Below are 20,828 nucleotides of genomic sequence, written 5' to 3'. Positions count from 1 at the left end.
ACTAAATTAATGTGGTAAATTGACCCCGATATTAACATTTTCACTGAATTTTCCAAAGTAACTTCAATGTCATGCATCCACTCCCAGAATACATAGTAATACACTTGGCTTGATCTTGGCTTAATGTATTTTTTCCATGGTAAATTGAGTTTTATTAATTGCAAAGGAGATGTGTTCTGGGGAAGTCATTTTCCAAATCATATTTTTATTTTGGGAACAAATCTGTCTTGATAAGCTCTGGTTAAATCTAATGTATCTCTTGCTCTGGCTACTGTGTATAGACCGACAGGGCTGTATACAGAATTCTTAAAAGAATTTGCAGATTTCCTCTCCTTTTGGTTACAGTTGATAAAGCACTAATCTTCAGGGATTCTAATATTCACGTTGATAATACAAATGATGCATCAGGACTTGCGTTTACTGACCTAATAGACTCTTTTGGAGTCAAGCAAAATGTCACTGCGCCCACTCATCGTTTTAATCATACAATAGATTTAATTATATTGTACGGAAATGATCTTACTGATATAGATATTGTACTTCAAAGTGATGATATTACTGACCATTTCCTTGTATCATTTATGCTGTGTATGACTGATATTAACTATATGGCTCAGCATTAAAGTCTGGGCAGAACTATTGTTCCAGCCACCAAAGACAGATTCGTAAATAGCCTGCCTGATATATCTCAACTACTATGTGTACCGGAAAATACACATGACCTAGATGAAATGACTGGAAACATGGGCACTATTTCCTCAGTTATACCCTCTCTCTCACAAAAGAAATTCATAGTCTTGAGTGCATGTGGAGAAAAACTAACTTGACTTGACTTGAAAAACTGTAAGTCAAGCTATAGACAGGCTCTAAAAACTGCCAAGGCCAAGCATATCAACAAACTCATTGAAAATAACCAAAACAATCCAGGGTTTTTATTTAGCACAGTGGCTAAATTAACAAATAAACAGAGGCCATCTGATTCAAATATTCCATCAACGTTTAATAGTAATGACTTTACGAATTTCTTCACTGATAAAATAGATAACATTAGAAATACAATAACAAATGTAGATTCTACAGTGTCTAGTACTTCAGTTTCATCCATCACATCCAAAATAAACTGCAGTTTTTTACAACTATAGGAGAGGAAGAGCTAAATAAATTTATCACTGCATCTAAACCAGTAACATGTTTATTAGATCCTGTACCCACTAAATTATTGAAAGAGTTGTTACATGTAGCCTAAGAACAGCTTCTCAATATTATTAACTCGTCGTTATCTTTAGGTCACATCCCAAAACCATTCAAGCTGGTGGTTATTAATCCTCTTATTACGAAACCACAACTAAATCCTAGTGAACTGGCAAATTATAGGCCCATTTCAAATCTTCCATTTATGTATAAAAATTTTGAAAAAGTTGTGTCTGCTCAATTGTGCTCCTTCCTGCAAAAAATAAAAAATAAAAATAAAAAGATCTGTATGAAGATTTTCAGTCAGGTTTCAGGCCCCACCATAACACTGAAACTACACTTGTTAAAAATACAAATTGACTTCTTCTTGTGTCAGACCAAGGCTGCATCTCATTACTAGTTTTACTTAATCTTAGTGCTTCGTTCGACACCATAGATCATGACATAGATTGATTACAAAACTATACAGGTATTCAAGGTCAGGCTCTAAGATGGTTTAGATCCAATCTGTCCGATCGCTACCATTTTGTTTATTTAAATGGGGAGTCTCATTTATCACCGGTAAAATATGGAGTGCCACAAGGATCCGTCCTAGGTCCTCTTCTATTTTCAATATACATGTTGCCCCTTGGTAATATTATTAGAATAATACAGGATTAGCTTCCTCTCTTAAACTGATGATACTCAACTATATATCTCAACGAGACCAGATTAAACTTCTAAATTATCTAAGATAGTGTTAAAAATGTAAAAGATTGGATGACCAATAATTTTCTCCTATTAAATTTGAATAAGACATTATAGAGATATTACTTATTGGACCAGAAAAAAAAAAAAAAATGTACACAGAATCTAATGCAACTAGACGGATGTACTGTTACTTCCCCTAAAGTCAAAAATCTGGGTGCTACAAACCCGATTACAAAAAAAGTTGGAACACTCAAATTGTGAGTAAAAAAGGAATAAAATAATTTACAAATCTCATAGACTTATATTTTATTCACAATAGAATATAGATAACATATACAAAGTTGAAAGTGAGACATTTTGAAATGTCATGCCAAATATTAGTTTTTTACGGGTTTGTATATTAGACAGCAACTTGTCTTTTGAAAACCATATTTCCCAAGTTACAAAAAACACATTCTTCCATCTTAGAAACATTGCCAAGCTACGAAACATGCATGCATTCATGACTTCTAGACTGGACTATTGTAATGCACTTCTAGGTGTTTGTCCTGCATCTTCAATAAACAAGCTACAGGTAGTCCAAAATGCAGTGGCTAGAGTTCTTACCAGGTCAAGAAAATATGATCATATGCACTGGTTATCTATTAAGTTCTGTATCAGTTACAAATTATTATTTCTTACATATAAGGCCCTAAATGGGTTAGCTCCTGCATACCTAACTAGCCTTATACAACGCTACAATCCATCAAGCTCCCTTTGGTCACAAATTGCTGGAAATTTGGTAGTTCCTAGGATAGCAAAGTCCACCAAAGGAGGTGGAGCTTTTTCACACTTGGCTCCCAAACTCTGGAATAGCCTTCCTGATAATGTTCGGGGTTCAGACACACTCTCTCTGTTTACATCTAGATTAAAAACTCTTTCGCCATGCATTCAAATAATGCATCTCACAATTTGTGCCTGCAGTTGTATCTGATCAAATTCACATTATTATTTTTTAGCTTGGGTTAAACTAATTAATTTTACTTTTTTGGAACAGCAGCTACGCTAATTATGTCTCCATTTGTTTCTCTGGTTTGCCACGTGATCCAGAACACCTAAGAAGAGATTATGCCAACCCCTCAGAGGACCTCAGATGATGCTAACCCAGAAACAACATACAGAACTAACAAATATTGCTACAAGTGTGACTGCATCATATAATAATTGCTGTTAATTGTGTTCATCTTCTGGCTGACTACGTCTTGTATTAATTTTTCAGAAAATTCCTGTCAAATGCACATAAACTGAGAATGACCACTTATAAGCTACTACTAAATATTGTAGAAACGTAATTTTCTGTAAAGTTGCTTTGCAATGAGCACTATACAAATAAACTTGAATTGAATTGAATAATGTTATTAATCTGATTAATAAAGTTAGGCTTTACATATAAATTGTAGTTAGAGTCCAGAATGTTACACTCAGGGTGCGATTGGGGGGGGGGGGGGTCGGGGGGGGGGATTTCCCCCTTTCTGGTGGCGAGATGGATCACAAAACTTATCACGGATCCGTGGTTTGATTTAAGTCAATTTTATTTTAAAATGCGCTACTTTGGCTGGCTCTGATATAGCTCTGATATAGCTCTCTGTATTCACCACACTGCAAACTTGCTCAATGCCCCCCCCCCCACGCTGTCTGATTGGTTACACCTCACGAGTAATAAATAGCCTATCAACACTTACGAGACGGTTGAAGCCAGTCCGCTGGGCAGTGGAGTTGCTAACTTGGCGACTTTGCCGCTAGATTTAGTGACTTTTTTTCCAAAAAACGTGACTAGCAACAAATCTACTGACTTTTTGGGCAATCATTATTTAGTCTCTGAGACTCTCTGGTGCTGCCCCACGAGCACGAGGTCTCTCTTCCCCAGCACGAGCCTCTCTCTCTGTATCTGCTGTGTTCAGCGAGCACTTTCAGTAAAAAAAAAAGAAGAAAGATATTCTGTTGCTTCTAACTCTATTTTACAAGCAAGTATAGCCAACATCAGTCACAGCACAGCCACTGACTTTATCGTATGTGTATTTGATTTCATTAGTGCAGATTAATGTTATAGAGCTGGTTATGTAGTCTAATGGACCAGTCATTATCATATTCATTCCGTTGTCTGACAACAGAAACATTAAACTATAGTAATAAAAACAGTTTTATTGAGAATTAAATTAAATGGCTAAATTAAATTTCAGTATGTGAGCGTTGGGAGGCAATACAATACGAAGCACTAATGTCATAAATATGCTAATTAGTGCATGACGTCATCTGGTTCATGTTCTCATGACTATTTTTATGAATTAATATGTTTCAAAACATCCCCCCTCTGTTTTTTTTTTCACAAATCGCACCCTGGTTACAGTTTATATTAAGTGGACAGTGCCTGAGGAGTTACCATGTAAGAACACTAGTATTACAGTGGTCCACCAACTCCAACTCAAGATCCAACTCCTCCCACTTTACATATCCCTAAACCTACCCATCTCCACCCCCTGGATCAAATGCTTCCAATTACTCTAATATATAGTGTTGTTGTTGTTTTTTTAAGTTTTTAAGCTTTTTAAAAAAGTAGTTATTTATGTCCTGTTACACATTTTTATTTACACAAACCATTCGAAAAAATATCCCCAACCTTTCTGAGACACTGTCCAGTGAATCAGACTGATCGGATTGCAGCTGTTCTTGAGTCAACAACTCACTGATTCATTGATTCAATGTGTGTGTGTGTGTGTGTGTGTGAGGCTGATGGCACAAAAAGTAGATTAATAGTGCTGAAGTTTATTTTGAATTATTATAAATCATATATTATTTCATGATTCAGTGGACAGATTTGTGTCATGACTGTTGGTTATTTGTGAGTGAACTAAATCTGCTGTAAAGTGGTGAGCTTTTTTGGCACATTAATGTGGACAGGTCTGCATTAGTATGTCTCATCATCTGTATGGGGTTCACTCTCAGTCATTGGGACATCCCCAGTAAAAACTCTGTACTTTCTCCTTTAATGTTAACATTTTGCCCAATGTGACGTTTGTACATTTTCATAATATTTGTTGCCGCATATTTAGCAACAATTTTATGATAAAATATGTAAAAAAAAATGTTTTAAGGCAAGCCAAGATTTGAACCTACTGTGCATCTCTTGCATGATGACCACAATATCCAACTTGCCTGGATCAAGAGTAGTTTATAACTACAGTAATTGGCCAATCCTCCATCTGACCACATGTTAACAGCATGACCTGATTAAGGGGCTTTATTCTGCTTTTAAATACAGTACACATGAATTCCAACAGTGCTCTCAGTAATGAGGGAAAACCCTTATTTCTACCTCAAAACAGCATCTAGTGTGGTAATCACATGCTCCAGTTAGCCACTAGCTGTGGTGGAAGCCCTCCCTGCTGTCTAAAAATAAATCCGAGCAATATCCTTGCTAGCCCACTCCTCCATCCCACTGATTGGAGTGATTTCTCTATTCGCCATCCCTGTGTGAACAAAGGCTTAGCATGCCAACTTAAATTGCTTTGAGGTCAGATAAAAGTCCATACATTATTAATTCCCCTATGTTACTTCTGTTACACCAAAGGACAGCTAATGAATCTTGTAGACGTGAAGCATCAATGTCTCTGTCTAACAGCCATAGCTGTGTTTCCCAGAGAAATTCATCTTCAAATGTACTCAAATAAGCTACAAGTGGTTGAATGCTGTATACTGACATACATATAGTATATTGTAGTTAAAAATATAGTGTTTATATATATATATATATATATATATATATACACATGTTTATAGTGTTCCTGTAGCTCAACTGGTAGAGCACTGCCCTAGCAAGCATGCAAGCGCAAGGTTGGGGGTTCGATTCCCTGGGAACACATGATATGTAAAAATTGATAGCCTGAGTGCACTGTAAGTCGCTTTGGATAAAAGTTTCTGCTAAATGCATAAATTTAATTTAATTTTAATTTAAAAATAATATAATTAATCTGGATTTAGAAGGTGGGTTGCAAATATATTACATTATTATTTTTATTATTATTTAAAATATGGCTTCAAAGGTTAACTTTTCATTAATTATATATTTCTTAATTTGTAAGAAAATTTACATTTTGTGTATTTTAAAGTCATTATAAAACATACTGCATTACTATATATACTGCATTTTTTTAAAAATAAATAAATGCTATAATAAAATAGCCATTTCTGAGTGGATTTACTATTAATATCCAACAATCTAGCTAATTTTGCCAACCAGCATCCAGCTGGAACATTTGGAACACATAAAAGAGCATAAATATAAACCACAAATAAAAAGTAAAACGTGAAGGTTGGATGACAGTCTTACTAAAGATTCCAAGTGACAACTCTCAACAAGAATGCATGGACTCTATTGTGCAATCTTTGAAGATTTTACAGTGCGCTACTTAAATGAAGAACTCAGAACGACTCATTGACTCCTGAAAACATGACTAGTCTCCCTCATTCAATAACACTTCTGTAACCTTCACATTGTATTACATTCACATAGTTTAAATGTAGTAAAATGCGCAACAAACTGATCCAGAGTGCAAAGAAAAATAACTTTGAGCTAAGTTATTTGCACTGAATTGTAAGGGGACTAAACGTCTAAAAACTCTACTGAAAAAGCTTATATTTCACATTCTACTCTTATTCAATGCAACAGTTGTCATAAAATTGCAACTGACCCTTTGTACAAAAAGATTCATGTGGTCAGTGTCAAATTTCCATAGTGATTTAGAGATTTTATTGATTAAATATTTCCCCCAAATGTTTAAACTAAAACTGTATTATAGCCACTACATAATAGTTTAGAAAACCTATGATTTAAATATGATTGTGACATAACTGCATGATTTAATAAAGTGCAACCACATACCTCCTCATTGAGGATTTCTTGACATTGGGAGTAGTTTCCCTTCTTTGCCCAGGTTCCATTGGCAAGACATTCTCTGTACACGTTATCTGTAGAAAAAAAAGAAAAAAAATCACACTGGTTATTCACAGATTTCTTTATTTAATATCTAAGGAAGAAAAACAGTTTATATAATGTTTATTCTGAACATCTGAAGACAGATCTGTCACTTCTTCATGTATGGTATGTAATCCATTACATAATTCAAAAGTTATGCAATATGACCCAAAACACTAGGAATACTAATAGGGCGAAAATCAATATCTGACCTCACAGCATGGACATCTAGTTAACCTTGAAAATATGTTAAAATATAGTCTCATATATTTATGAAAGCTGTGCAGGGAAGAGATGAGCCTAACCGAAAACCGAAAGAACATAAAACATCAAACATGTTTTGCTCAGTTTTTGTTAACAAACATCTGAAACATCGGAGGTAAAATCCATCTTGGGTGCAGATGTGTATCAATGAAAAGTTATTTCAGGTTTCATTTCTCATTTACATTTCAGTGGTTTCCTATTTCATTGTGATATATTTCTTTTACAAGGCTTATATTGTGCTTTGAACAGCCATTGTTAGATCTGGTGAAAGTTTCTTCTTCAAAATTCCACAAAATAGGTTGAAATCCAACAACATGAGAATCTGGGGCAGAGTTATTTTCACTGAGCACTCAGAACTCTGCTGAAAGAAATACAATAGAGCCATGAGCATTTTATCCAATGACACTTATATTACTCTCCTGCAGGAGCAATCCAAGTGACTTCCTCTACAGTATTAAGGTTGGAAATGGGGTTAGTATTGCATTATGCTTCCAGGAGCTGTTCAGATCAAGGCCAACAGATACTTCAACCAGACTAACTTAATCACTAATCTGAAACCCACACAGAGTGGGTTAAAGGGTTAGTTCATCCAAAATTGAAAATTATTGATATCAACAAATTCTAACTGGACCTCTGATGTCACATGGACTACTTTGATGATGTTTGTATTACCTTTCTGGACATGGACTAATATACCGTACAAACATTTTCAATGGAGGGATAGAAAGCTCTCGGACTAAATCTAAAATATCTTAAACTGTGTTCCGAGGATGAACGGAATATATATATTCTTTCCTGAAAAGAAATAGATAAAAATGCCTCCACTCGTCAGAAATGCTGACGAGTGGGGGCGGGGCCGAGAGCCGTGGGAACAGAGCGAGGCCGGTGGAGTAATTTGTAAATGAGCGACACCTGCTCCACTCACCGGTCTTGAGTCCCACGGAGGAGCTCCAGAAGGATAAAAGGCGAGTTATGACAGTGAAGGACGAGACAGGACCGGGCCTGGGTTTTATTTTGTGTTTGTTTTTGTTTGTGCGCGGCAGTCATCCATGAGGGGCTGTCTCGCTGTTTTGTGTTTATTTGGTTATTAAAGTTTTTATTTAAATGTCCGCCGGTTCCCGTCTCCTTCTTCCCGTGACTATGAAGGTTTTTACAGCATTACAGAGAGTCACTGACCAATTGCAAAAAAATAAATAAATAAATAAATAAATGTCACAGATGTCATTATTTTATTTTAGTTTCCATGGGAACTGGTGCAACAGTTGCAACTTTGGCAATTTGTGGAGGTATGTGGAGCAAAGAGTGATGCTATAAGATGATTAGAGCCCTGATATATCTATCTCTCTATCTATCTTTAGAAATACTGTATAAGCATTGAGTACTATCAAGGTTTCAAAAGGTAATTATGATTTTTTTTTGTCGTTGTTGTTGTTGCAAGAGGCCATGCATTATTTACTGTTTTATGTGTTGTTTTCTCATGATCTCAAATTTTCTCACAAGAGAAAAAGAACTATGTCGCTCACCATTTCTCTGTTTAGCCACTAACTACTTAGTCAATATCTGCCAAACATCATCATATAGCCATTCAGATGTCTCTTCGCAATGAAACCACATGTGCAAAAGTACCACCACATCTATGATCGAATTATAACTTCCATCTCAAGTGTCCGACACGGATATAAACAGGGCTATATCACCGACAGACACAAAACTTGTTTCACCTTGATTGAGTCAAATTAACTCATCCCTGATTTAGCAGTTCTTACATTGCATTTAGAAATATTTTTGGTACCTTCAAACAAAGTAAAGGGCAATAGAAAAGTTGGAATCACCACCTGGTACTAATATTTTCATTTTTGATTTTTTTTCTCTAATTGTCTTGTCTCCTGAGAAAGCCTTTAATACTAACATAAACAAGTAGTACATTAATTAGGAAGCTACTTATGAAACATCTGACCCAGATTAAAGCTTCAACACACACACATATATATATATATATATATATATATATATATATATATATATATATATATATATATATATATATATATGAAGAGTATATAGTGTGTGTGTGTGTGTGTGTGTGTGTATATATATATATATAGCCTATATATATATATATATATATATATATACACACACACACACACACACACACACACACAATGACAAGGATTGTACTCCTCTCAACTCTTCAACATGCTCTTCCTCCTAATCCCAATTTCAGCTCATTAAATATTTTAGCACTCTTTGAAGACTGTCACAATGCTCTATTGTTTTCCAGCGTTGTCCACTACTCATCCTCACAGAAATGGATATCCTGACTGCGAAAGCACGTACAACCTTCTATTTGTCTCGTCACACCATCAGATCTGCTTCAGGCAATTGTGCGGTTGATCAGACCGGCTGGATGTGGAGGTTTACAGGAGGCAGATGACTCACCGTGTAGCAGGTCCTCTGTGCCCTGTTTGCTGCTGTGATCTATGGAGCTGTCATTCATCTTCCGATGCTCAATCAATATTGCCATGAGCAAAAGGCAAAGACTTGAGGAAGTTAGGATGAGAGAGTAATGGAAATAATGTTTCCTTTCCTGCAGTAAGTGTTTGGGTTGAGTTCACAATTTTTATTTATTTTTTTATTAATGCAAGCTTGAGTCACTGTTTAGTTATTTGTACCAGTTTTATATATATATACAAATCAAAATGTTGGGGTCAGAAAGACTTTTTTCTTTTTTGAAAGAAAATAATATTATTGAGCAAAGATGTATTAAATGCATCAGATGCATCAGCTGAACTTTCTAAAGAATCCTGAAACATGGTTTCCACAAAAATGTTAAGCTGTTTTCAAAATTGATGATGATAAGAAATGTTTATTGATCACCAAATCATAATCTAATATATGACATTTTGTAATATTACTGTTTATACTCTATTTTTCAATCAGAAATATATTTAATAATAATAAAAAAAGCATTATTACTTAGGGGTTCAATATACCATGGAGCCAGTAATAGTCACAGTCCCAAAAGTCTACTGTGAAACAATGTAGGTACGATGACAAAAAAGCACACCGCTACGTACAGAATGTTGTCACAGCTCTGTTTCGCTAACATGCTCCGCCAGTGACCCATGCAGAGCAAATGTCACTTAGCATAATGAAAAAAAGACCTTGCTCAGCTGCCACTGAACTGGCTTTTTCTATATCCGTCATAAGAGCTCGCTGAAATGGCGCTGAATTGCAGCCTTTGCGAAAAATCCCATGCAATAAAAGAGACTGTCAAGGTCAGACAGAGACTGACAATGCCTGAGAGCAGGAAATGTGAGACTGGGAGAAGGAGAGAGATAGACAGGAGGAGGGATGAGGAGTTATGTTGTGTCATGTAAAACCCTCCTCCCACAGTGGGAATATAATTAGCTTTCACACACTTGCCTTGAGGTGGCAACTCAGAAGATGAAGCTTTTTGATTCACATTTCTCCCAGGGGTTGTTATATGCTAAAATAAACCTTTTATAAAATGTTCTATTTTTAAACAACACTTTAAATATGAGTGCACTACATAGGGAAGTAGTGAATGATAATGACTGTGTGAATTCAATATTCGATCAAAATACTGTGCACTAAAGAGAGATAAATTGAACCCAAAAGTTCCTTGCTCTGTACAAAATCACACACAAAGTCACAAATAAAACAACGCATTTTAAATGAGCCAAAAATATAAATCATGAATTGCATCATGAATTGTAAGCCAGTTTAAAGTGGGGGAAAAAAATGAGTAGCTTAGACCACTGGAAAGTGGTGAATGAAAATGAGAGAGTTTGGAGTCAAAGCTGTGTGACAGAAAAACACTCAAATGAACCCAGAATAACTTTCTAGTGTCAAAAATTGTTCACTTACTTATTAATCACAATTAGGTGAACAAAAATGGGTGAGAGATTTCAAAGTCTTCAGAGATTTTCTAAGTCCTGTGTGTTGGACAGCTGTAGAAAATATTATAAAAAAAATTAACAAATTAAAATAAATAAATGATCAAACAATGTAACTATGAATACAAATTGTGTCTGTCTATTTTTGATAATAGCAATTACAATTATAGGAAAATCAAAATAAGAATGAATAAATACAAAACATAATTTTATTATTATTAAGATATTTATTTTGTTAAGGAAAAAATGACTGGTTAAGTGTTTGTCCTGTTCTGACCTTAAAGAGTCATTTAAAACCACAGTTAATTGTTTTCTTTCTACAACTATCACTTAAAGGCTTAGTTCACCTTAAAATGAAAATTATGTCATTAATGACTCACCCTCATGTCGTTCCAAACCCTTAAGACCTCCATTTATCTTTGGAACACAGTTTTAAGATATTTTAGATTTAGTCCGAGAGCTCTCAGTCCCTCCATTGAAGCTGTGTGTCCAGTATACTGTCCATGTCCAGAAAGGTAAGAAAAACATCATCAAAGTAGTCCATGTGACATCAGAGGGTCAGTTAGGATTTTTTGAAGCATCAAACATACATTTTGGTCCAAAAACTACAACTTTATTCAGCATTGTCTTCTCTTCCGTGTCTATTGTGAGCGCGTTCACAACACTGCAGTTTAGTGATATCCGATTCACAAACAAATAATTGGATTTAACCGGTTCTTCTTGAACCAGTTCACCAAATCGAACTGAATCGTTTGAAACGCTTTGCGTCTCTAACACTGTTGGGAACGTTACTTTAAAAAAGTAAAAAAAGTAAAAGAGGGGAAGTCGTGGCCTAATGGTTAGAGAGTTGGACTCCCAATTGAAGGGTTGTGGGTTCTAGTCTCGGGCCGGACGGAATTGTGGGTGGGGGTAGTGCATGAACAGCTCTCCTTCCACCTTCAATACCATGACTTAGGTGCCCTTGAGCAAGGCATCGAACCCCCAACTGCTCCCCGGGCGCCGCAGCATAAATGGCTGCCCACTGCTCCGGGTGTGTGCTCACAGTGTGTGTGTGTGTGTGTGTGTGTGTGTGTGTGTGTGTTCACTGCTCTGTGTGTGTGCATTTCGGATGGGTTAAATGCAGAGCACAAATTCTGAGTATGGGTCACCATACTTGGCTGAATGTCACTTCACTTCACTTTTTTTTATTTTTTTTTTTTAAAAAGTAATTAGTTATAGTTACTCACTACTTGTTCCAAAAAGTAACTGAGGTAGTAACTGAATTACTCTATAATAAAAGTAACTCGTTACCATGGAAAATAATTATTAAAAAAAAAAACAGCTATATGTAAAAAGAATTGAAGCGTTTTCTTCAACCGGTTTATTGAATCAAACTGTCTGGAAGAACAGTTTCATGGAAAATAAAATCTTCCTTTATTGATCATGACAACTATCAATTTCGACTGATATTAAAAATTTTACCATGATGATTTTTTGGACCAAATCACGCAGCCCTAAGTCTAGCCCAGTTGTTGGGTTCAAAGCTCCTCACTGAATTTGATAGATAATTCAGTGTTGTCCATGGCAATGAAAGCACATTCTTTTCATTACTGTTAAATAAAGCTGTGTCTCCCTGCATGATCTTTAGAAAATAAACAATTATATTCAAGTAATTCAAAGCCTTCATTGTCATTTCATTTTATTAAATGAAATACAAAGAGAGATTATCATTATTTTTCTATCAAATCTTTCAGCGTATCTTCAGTTAATACACTACTGTGAAGTACAATACACTTTCACAATGTACTTAACTTTAAACTTTTTATTTGAACCTGTCCTCATTTATTTCACTGTTTACAAGTATAATGTATCCAACTTATCTTAATGGTTCAACAACAAATCCTTTGGTAAAGTTACATATATTCAATTGTGAGTGTAGCCTCAAAATCTGCTCATATGGGAATCACAATGTGTGCTTACCATGTCCATTCAAAGTGTTTGTATGTATGCAAGGCTTGACTTTGTAAATTAATAACTTTAAAAAAAGCTTATTTGAGAGATCATGAAGATCATGACAATTCTAAAAGTCAATATAATTTACAGTAGTAACAGTATACTCTGTTCTACTGGCAGAATGTAAAACCAGGTGGTGTCATTAGATATAACAGACATTATGGATTTTATGTTAGCTTGTTTGAGTAAAACAAGTGCATTTTGTAATGTGATGACTCTACATTGCAGTACTGTAACATTTTTCATTGATCTGAAATATGTATCTTGATTGTTTGCTATTGACTGAACTAATATCCACCTCTTTAACCTCTCTGAAAAACCTAATTTCCAGAAAGTAATTGATTGGTGCATCTCCTTTGCAGTCTGTCCTGTTCTGTGCTGACAAAATGCAAATGCTTAATAACAGTGTTTGATACTTCACAAACAGATATACACAAAATCTTAAGGAACATTAAAACATTTGTTGATTAACCAAAAAGACCACTCGGATTAATTGATTATGTTCCTGCATTGCACTGCACACTGCCTGGAGCTCTACAATATGCTGCAGCCATGGGACTTTAAAAAATCAATCATGCTATCAGCTCCAGTGAATCTTAATACACCAATCAACTAACCAGGCATCTATGGGGGTAGGGCCATTCCTTAATGTGTTTGGCAAAGTATGTCAATCACACACACACACACACACACACACACACATTCACACACACACACACACACACACACAGTGCATGTGTGGAATCTAGTGGCATCAAGAATGTTCCTAAAACCTGCTTTATTACAGATTTCAATGTATTTCTAAGCTTTGTTCCGGGTGCAGGAGAAAAATTAATCAATAAGGATAAAAAAAGTGCGAACAAATCATTACTCTTGAGTTCTATCTGTCGCCTGGCCGCACATTCGTATTTTCACATATTTCATCTTTAACAATAACTTTGGAATCAGACTTCATTCCCTTTCTCTCCTCCTCTCTCAAAGAAAGAAAGAAAGGTAAGAACAAATTTGGAAGGTAAGAAATCAGAAAGAAAACAATAAAAGGAAGGAATGAAGAAAGGAAAGAAGGAAGGAAGAAAGGAAGGGAAGACAAAAACAACAGTAAACGAAGACAAAAAGAAAAAAAAAGAAAAAAATAAAAAATTTGAAAGGTACAGGAAAGATGTAAGAAAGAAAATAAAAGTATGAAGGAAGGATAAAATCATGAAAAAAGAAAGAAAGGAAAGACACAGAAATTTACAAAAAAGAAAAGACAAAAAGGAATGAAAGAAAAGGCAAAAAATGAATAAAAGTGAAGGAAGGAAGGAAAGAAGGAAGGAAAGAAAGAAAGGAAACGATTGTAAGAAAGAAAATAAAACTAGGCAGAAGGGAAGGATAAAATAAAAAGGGAATAAAGAGAAAACATGAAGAAAGAAAGAAATAAAAGAAAGAAAGAAAGAAAGAAAGAAAGGACTAAAAGTAAAATTAAAAACTGAATAAAGCGAAGGTGCAAAGAAAGAAAAGAAATGGAAGGAAGGAAATAAAGAAAGAAAGAAAGAAAAATATAGTCAAAGGGGAGGAAGAATAAAATGGGAAGGAATATTGAAAGAAAAAAGAAATGTGAATGGAAGAAAAAAGAGAGAGATGAATGGAAGAAAGAAAGAAAGATGAATGGAAGTAGACAATGTGATAATGTCTCATTTTCATAAAAACTACACTTCCGCCCACAGCATTTAGAACTGTCTCTTAGGGACACTGGAACACTTTTGTCTCTTCCATTACTGCTACACACACAATCTCACACACACAATCTCTCTCTCTCATACACACACACACTGGCAGAACAATTGAACTGAACTACATGCAGCCCAACACACAGGCCAAATTGGCAGAGGCGCACACACTCCTTCCCTCCCTACACACACGCAAACATGAATCTGAAAGCTTGTTATGTAGTGTAACTCTCCACTGTCAGCTCCATTATGACAGTCAAGCAGTGACAGATGTATACATTCATCTAAAACATGACTTCAACACGTCACATCAGCTTGACAAGAGATGCAAGAATGTATGAGTCGAGTGACTATGTCTTCTATAAAACAGATACACAGTAAATAAACAAATAAATAAACAGCTTGTGCTGTCATAAACAGGAACAGACAGAGCAGTCCAGATGGGACGGGCATGAAAGAGCGATTCGATGTGAGATGCTCAGCTCTTACTGGTGGTGTTGTATCGGACTCCAAGGAAGGTCTCCGGACAGGGACGGGACACCACTTCTCCAGCACTGCTCCTGGGCCAGCAGGTCCCAATGCCATCAATCGAAGTGTTACAGAACAATCCTGAAAGGCAAAGAAAGATAGAGAAGAGGGACTTTAGATTAAAGCAATAGATCATGAAACTCAAGCACACATATTTTTGCTTGCTAAGCTGGAATTGTTTGTATTTTAGTGTTCATGTGAAGAAACCTAATGAAGTTATAACTAAACGTAGCAATTAAAGCTAGAACTAGCTATATTTTTCATAATATTTTACAATATAAAAAATATTAATTGTGCTTCATGGGCTAAATTAATAGATTTTATTTGTGTCATAAATGTAAGAAAAAATATAAGAAAAAAAGAGAATATTAGAAAGAAAGAAAGAACAGGAAAGATGGTTGAAAGAAATGGAGGAAGCAAGGAAGGACAAAAGAAATAAAAAATAGAGGATTTTTTTGAATTAGTAAAGTATATTAACCCTGTAAAGTTATAAAGAGAAGATAATAATTAAAAGTATGATGCTGCTCACTAGCTGTATAATTCAGTAGCATGATTGTAGTTCAGCTGTTTTCATAATGTTGTATGTTGAAAAATAACACAATAACTACAATGAAAACGATATTAATGTATATAGTATGCTAACGATAACTTGGAACAACGACTGCTTTCAAATTAACATAAACAGAACCATTAGTGATAAAATAATAACTGATAAAAAATTAGCACCAAATCAGCATATAAAAATTATTTTTGAAAGATCATGATCTGAAGACTGTAGTAATGGATGCTGAAAATTCAGCTAATCCATCAGAGGAATAATAATATATGTTAAAATATATTAAAAAGGAAAACAGTTATTTTAAATTGCAGTAATATTTCACAATTGCTTATACTGTGTTTATGATCAAAGTGAAGCCTTGATGAGCATAAGAGACTTCTTTTAAAAATATTCCAAAAATCTTTATTATTCCAAACTTTTGACCGGTAGTCTATTCACGGTCAATAAACGTGCCAAAACTAAAGGTGTACTGTTGAAATGCAGTGTTACTTACTGGCAGCTAAAGGCATAGTCTGATTAGATAAAATATTTATTAAACAAACTCAGATGTGCGCAAAAATGTGTGAGTGGTGTTCCAATATTTACTGAAATGCGCTGAGCTATCCACTATGCAAATGCAGGAGATCATTTAACACTGGTTATTTTCTATGTGATGTTTCCTAAAGAATTTTTTTTTTCTTAAGAACCTGGAGAGTAAGCATATTCAGAGGCTCTATATGCCTCTGAATATAGGGCTAATGCTATTAACAGTGATGGCAGCATGAGAGACACATGGGACTCATGAAGATGGTTTCAATCTCTTTATCTATCTTCATCTCTGTGGCTTTCTTCTATGTGTTTGTGTGAGCCCCAGGACACAATCCTATCATCTGAATTAGCCTCTTTTCCAAAAAAAAAAAAAAAATTCTCACACATTGTTCTTTCAATCAAAAAGGATCTGTGGAGCCCAGTGGAGATTATTATTATTATTATTATTAATTTTTTTAAGAGCTTTTACTCTTCCCTGGAGGCTTTTAGAGATATTCTTATTCCACTGCATTCAAGTTACACTCCAATACAAGAAAAAGGATTTGACCATGGGTTTAATCATCTGTTTAACCAACCAATGGTAGACATAGGTTGTTGTGGCGAGTGGGCGGGGCCGAGAGGCGTGGGAACGAGGAGTGAGGCCAGGTGTAGTGATTGGAGATGAGCTACACCTGCGCCCCACCGCCAGTATCGAGTCCCACGTAGGAGATGGAAGGATATAAAACTGAGTGACGACCGTGAAGGACGAGAGAGGACCAGGCCTGGGACGTTATTTTATGTTTGCTTTTGATTTGTGCGCGTCAGTCGCCGTGAGGGGCTGACGCGCCATTTTGTGTTTGATTTTGATTATTAAAATGCTTTTTGATTGTGCGCCGGTTCCCGCCTCCTTCTTCCCGATGATTACAAAGGGAATATTGTTACAGTTGTGTTTTGGGAAACCTGTTTTAATTCAGGGAGTTTAATTTTATTGGCGCAACAAATGTCACACTACAACTTTCAAGTTCTGGATTTACTATTTGTTATTAATAATTAAAAACTGAATCTCCAATGCATGATATCATGGTAAAAATGTATTGCAGTGTCTGAAGTAATTTCACTTGCTCAAAAACTAAACTAAATACTTTCTTAGGAATATTAGAGTCATGACCACTGGCTGGAACACTGTGTTTATGTTTGCAATTTGTCATATTTACAGATGAAGACCTGAGTTGTAAACTGACCTGTAGAGTTGGTGGGAATAGACGTCTGATTCCACAGGATCAAGGTGCGAGCTGGGAAAAGAAAAGAAAAGCATTAATTTCATACATGTAGGGTATTAGAGTACAGGGTCATAACTTTTTCTTTCTTTTTTTAATGTTTAAATTAAATTTCTTTTTTAGTCATTCTTTTTGAATGAAAAAGAAAGAACAAGACTGAAATAAAAAGTATTGGTAAAATAAATTGGTAAAAAAAAGTGTCACTTATCAATATTTCAATGGTAAATGGACTGCATTTATATAGCACTTTTAACAGACCACATGGCCATCCAAAGCGCTTTACAAGTTGCCTCACATTCACCCATTCACACACCGACTGTGGTGTCTGCCATTCAAGGCACCATCCAGCTCGTCAGGAGCAGCTGGGGTTAGGTGTCTTGCTCAAGGACACTTTGACACTTGGTCAGGTGGAGCCGGGGATTGAACCACCAACCTTCCGGTTTGTAAACAACCTACATGAACCACTGAGCCACTGCCACCCCATTTACATGCATACTTCAGTGCTTCATACACATCATACAACTGTATACAGAACGAGTGGATGTGGGAGCATTTTGTTTGGGATGCTGAAAATTACAAACGCTCCCACATCCACTCGTTCTTTCATCTCAACACAAACTGCCTTCAGATTTAATTTACAGCACAAATTTTCGGAGTTTCTCCCTGACAAAGGATCAAAGCCTGCAGATGATATCTATGTTATTATAATATAATATAATATAATATAATAGTAACAATATAAAAACCACAATCACGGAAAGAAGGAGGTGGGAACCGGACATTCAAATAACGTTTTAATATCCAAATAAACACAAAACAGCGCGACAGCCCCTCACGGACGACTGACGTGCACAAACAAAACCAAACACAAAATAAAGCCCAGGTCTGGTCCTCTCTCGTCCTTCACTGTCGTCGCTCCTCTTTTGTATCCTTCCGATCTCCTACATGGGATTTGAGACCGGTGAGTGAAGCAGGTGTCGCTCATTTCCACATCACTCTACCGGCCTCGCTCCATTCCCACGTCTCTCTGCCCCACCCCACTCATCACAATGGAACAGGCTAGCAAGTGCACATCATTGCATCATTACGTCAGTGAAAAGGTCCGCTTTTTTAAATAATTTGCTTCTTACTGATATCCGTTCGCTGCGGTGTCTCTCCCCCCGTTAAACAGCTGCTTGTCTGTCTAATCTAACAATTGTTAAATGACTGGTCCGAATTGAATTCGGTTGAATTTTTTTAACAAGATAGCAAAGTTGCACGCATAGGATTGTGGGTGATTTGAGAGCACGAAGAGCGCGAAGGCTATATGCATCCTTTCCTGTACATGGGATATTTTTCGCACAAAGGACTCAGTCTTTGGTTGAAATTCTGAGGATCCTCGACATTGGAACAGTCCTTCGATGGATGTCGATGATGTAGCATCCTCGAAATTCTGGCTTCCGAGGATCCTTCCTTGAAATTGAGAAAATGTAATATGTTGCTTAAATAATTTAAAAGAAAATGTATGTATAGGAATGTCTCTATCATCAGAATAATTTAACCTTGAAGTACCACATACAGTATATGGAATGCATTGTGTTTGAAAGTTAAATTCTAATATTAATTTGTTGTTGTTTCTTTAAAACAGTGCTGGCAGCATCAAACCAGAATAAACCAGCATGAAACAGAAATTAATTTGGGTCTGTGCAACTCTTCTCAGCACAGATGTGAATGAAGCAACTGAGCAACAATATTCATTGTTGCTTCATTGTTGTTTACACCAGATCTTTTGTGTATCTTCAGTCAGTCTGATGTTTACAAGGTCTCAAATTATCTGAATATTGCACATGACATGATGTATTGGAAAGCTTGGCATTGATCATTTTGAATGTTAGACAATTACACACAGAAAAAGTGAACAAATAAATAAAATGATAACTAGTATCTTTTTAACTGTACAATATAACTTTTTTTCTCTGTTTGTCAAGCAAATAGCATTTGAATCTTTACTCTAGGAATTTGTGCACCTTTACCCTTCAAATCATGGTTGAATTTGTTTCTGAATTCACAATCCTGTCTGCTGTTCAATGAGATAAAACAAGCACACATCTATTCATCTTCTACTCACATGGCACTGGAGCAGAACATGCACACGCTGGAAATATCAGCTCAAGCTAGCATGTCACCGTGTCTGATCATCCTCTGGCCCGGAAATAACAGGTGAACGAAAGGAGATATCGGTGCTGAATAATGTGCAATACAATGCATTCTCAATACCATGCCATAAACATGTTCATTTGAAAATGAGATTCCACCCTACGGAATGAAGTTTGTTTATATGGCAGCACAATGAGGTGCACTGCTCTTCTTGCAAATGTAAATATTTGAACATCCATGTTTTTATTTTTTATTTTATTATGGGATATATATATATGTATATATATATATATATATATATATATATATATATATATATATATATATATATAGTACATGATCGACTTTTGGGGTTTACTTTCATAGATTTCTCAAAACATCTGCTGATCTGAGCAGCTGAAAAATAAAGAACAAATAACACACCAAATAACTCCGACATATATGGCTAGGCAATAAAGCTAAACACATTTTTAATGATTTATGATTATCATTTAATTATAGAATTTCTTTGATCTAATATAACAATAAATTTGTCAGCCCTGTGTTCCTGTGTTTTGCTCCCCATGTGCCCCCCTTTGACCCAGTTCCTTCTCGTGTTGACTGTGTTCATTTGATTCAGCTGTGTCTCTTTAATTACCTTATTTAGATCCTGTTAATTAAGCACTGTATTTTCCTGTGTCCTGCGTCCAGTGTTAAATGTCTTTCTCCAGTTCTACGTGTGTGCTCCCTGCTATTTTGGATTATAAACGACTGTTAATGGTAGCTCTCCTTCGTCTTCTTACTCCGACACCGTGGAAGTGTGACAGAACACTTGATGCATGATGAACTAGGTTGAGAACTTTCTCTTTGATTTCCAGCAGTAGGGACAGCCTTTGGAGCAGTGTGTGGAGGAGTTCCTAATCGTAATACACTATTTCTATATGAATTGTTCTCTGAAGCTCCTCCTTACTCCCCAGGATTGCCAGCCACGCCGAAGTCAGGATCGCCGGCTGCTCTATTGTCACACTCGCTGGCCACTCTGCAGTCAGGCATTCCCAAGTC

The 20,828-nt window shown here is 35.9% G+C and overlaps 1 protein-coding gene across 1 annotated transcript in view; it reads right to left on the bottom strand.

Moving 5' to 3' along the window:
• The window catches only part of LOC113048113 (corticotropin-releasing factor receptor 1), a 135,593-nt gene that overhangs the window by 51,657 nt on the left and 63,108 nt on the right, over positions 1-20,828 (bottom strand). Inside the window, exons 3-5 of the mRNA XM_026209659.1 lie at positions 17,616-17,666; positions 15,270-15,389; positions 6,800-6,885 (exon numbers count right to left, since the gene is read on the bottom strand). Coding sequence (XP_026065444.1) covers positions 6,800-6,885; positions 15,270-15,389; positions 17,616-17,666 — 257 coding nt within the window. The remainder of the gene's footprint in view (positions 1-6,799; positions 6,886-15,269; positions 15,390-17,615; positions 17,667-20,828) is intronic.

Source organism: Carassius auratus, chromosome 3, assembly GCF_003368295.1.
Source record: "Carassius auratus strain Wakin chromosome 3, ASM336829v1, whole genome shotgun sequence".
Taxonomy (NCBI): domain Eukaryota; kingdom Metazoa; phylum Chordata; class Actinopteri; order Cypriniformes; family Cyprinidae; genus Carassius; species Carassius auratus.
The sequence above is the reverse complement of the archived record's forward strand: the minus strand, read 5'-3'. Positions and strand labels throughout refer to the sequence as shown.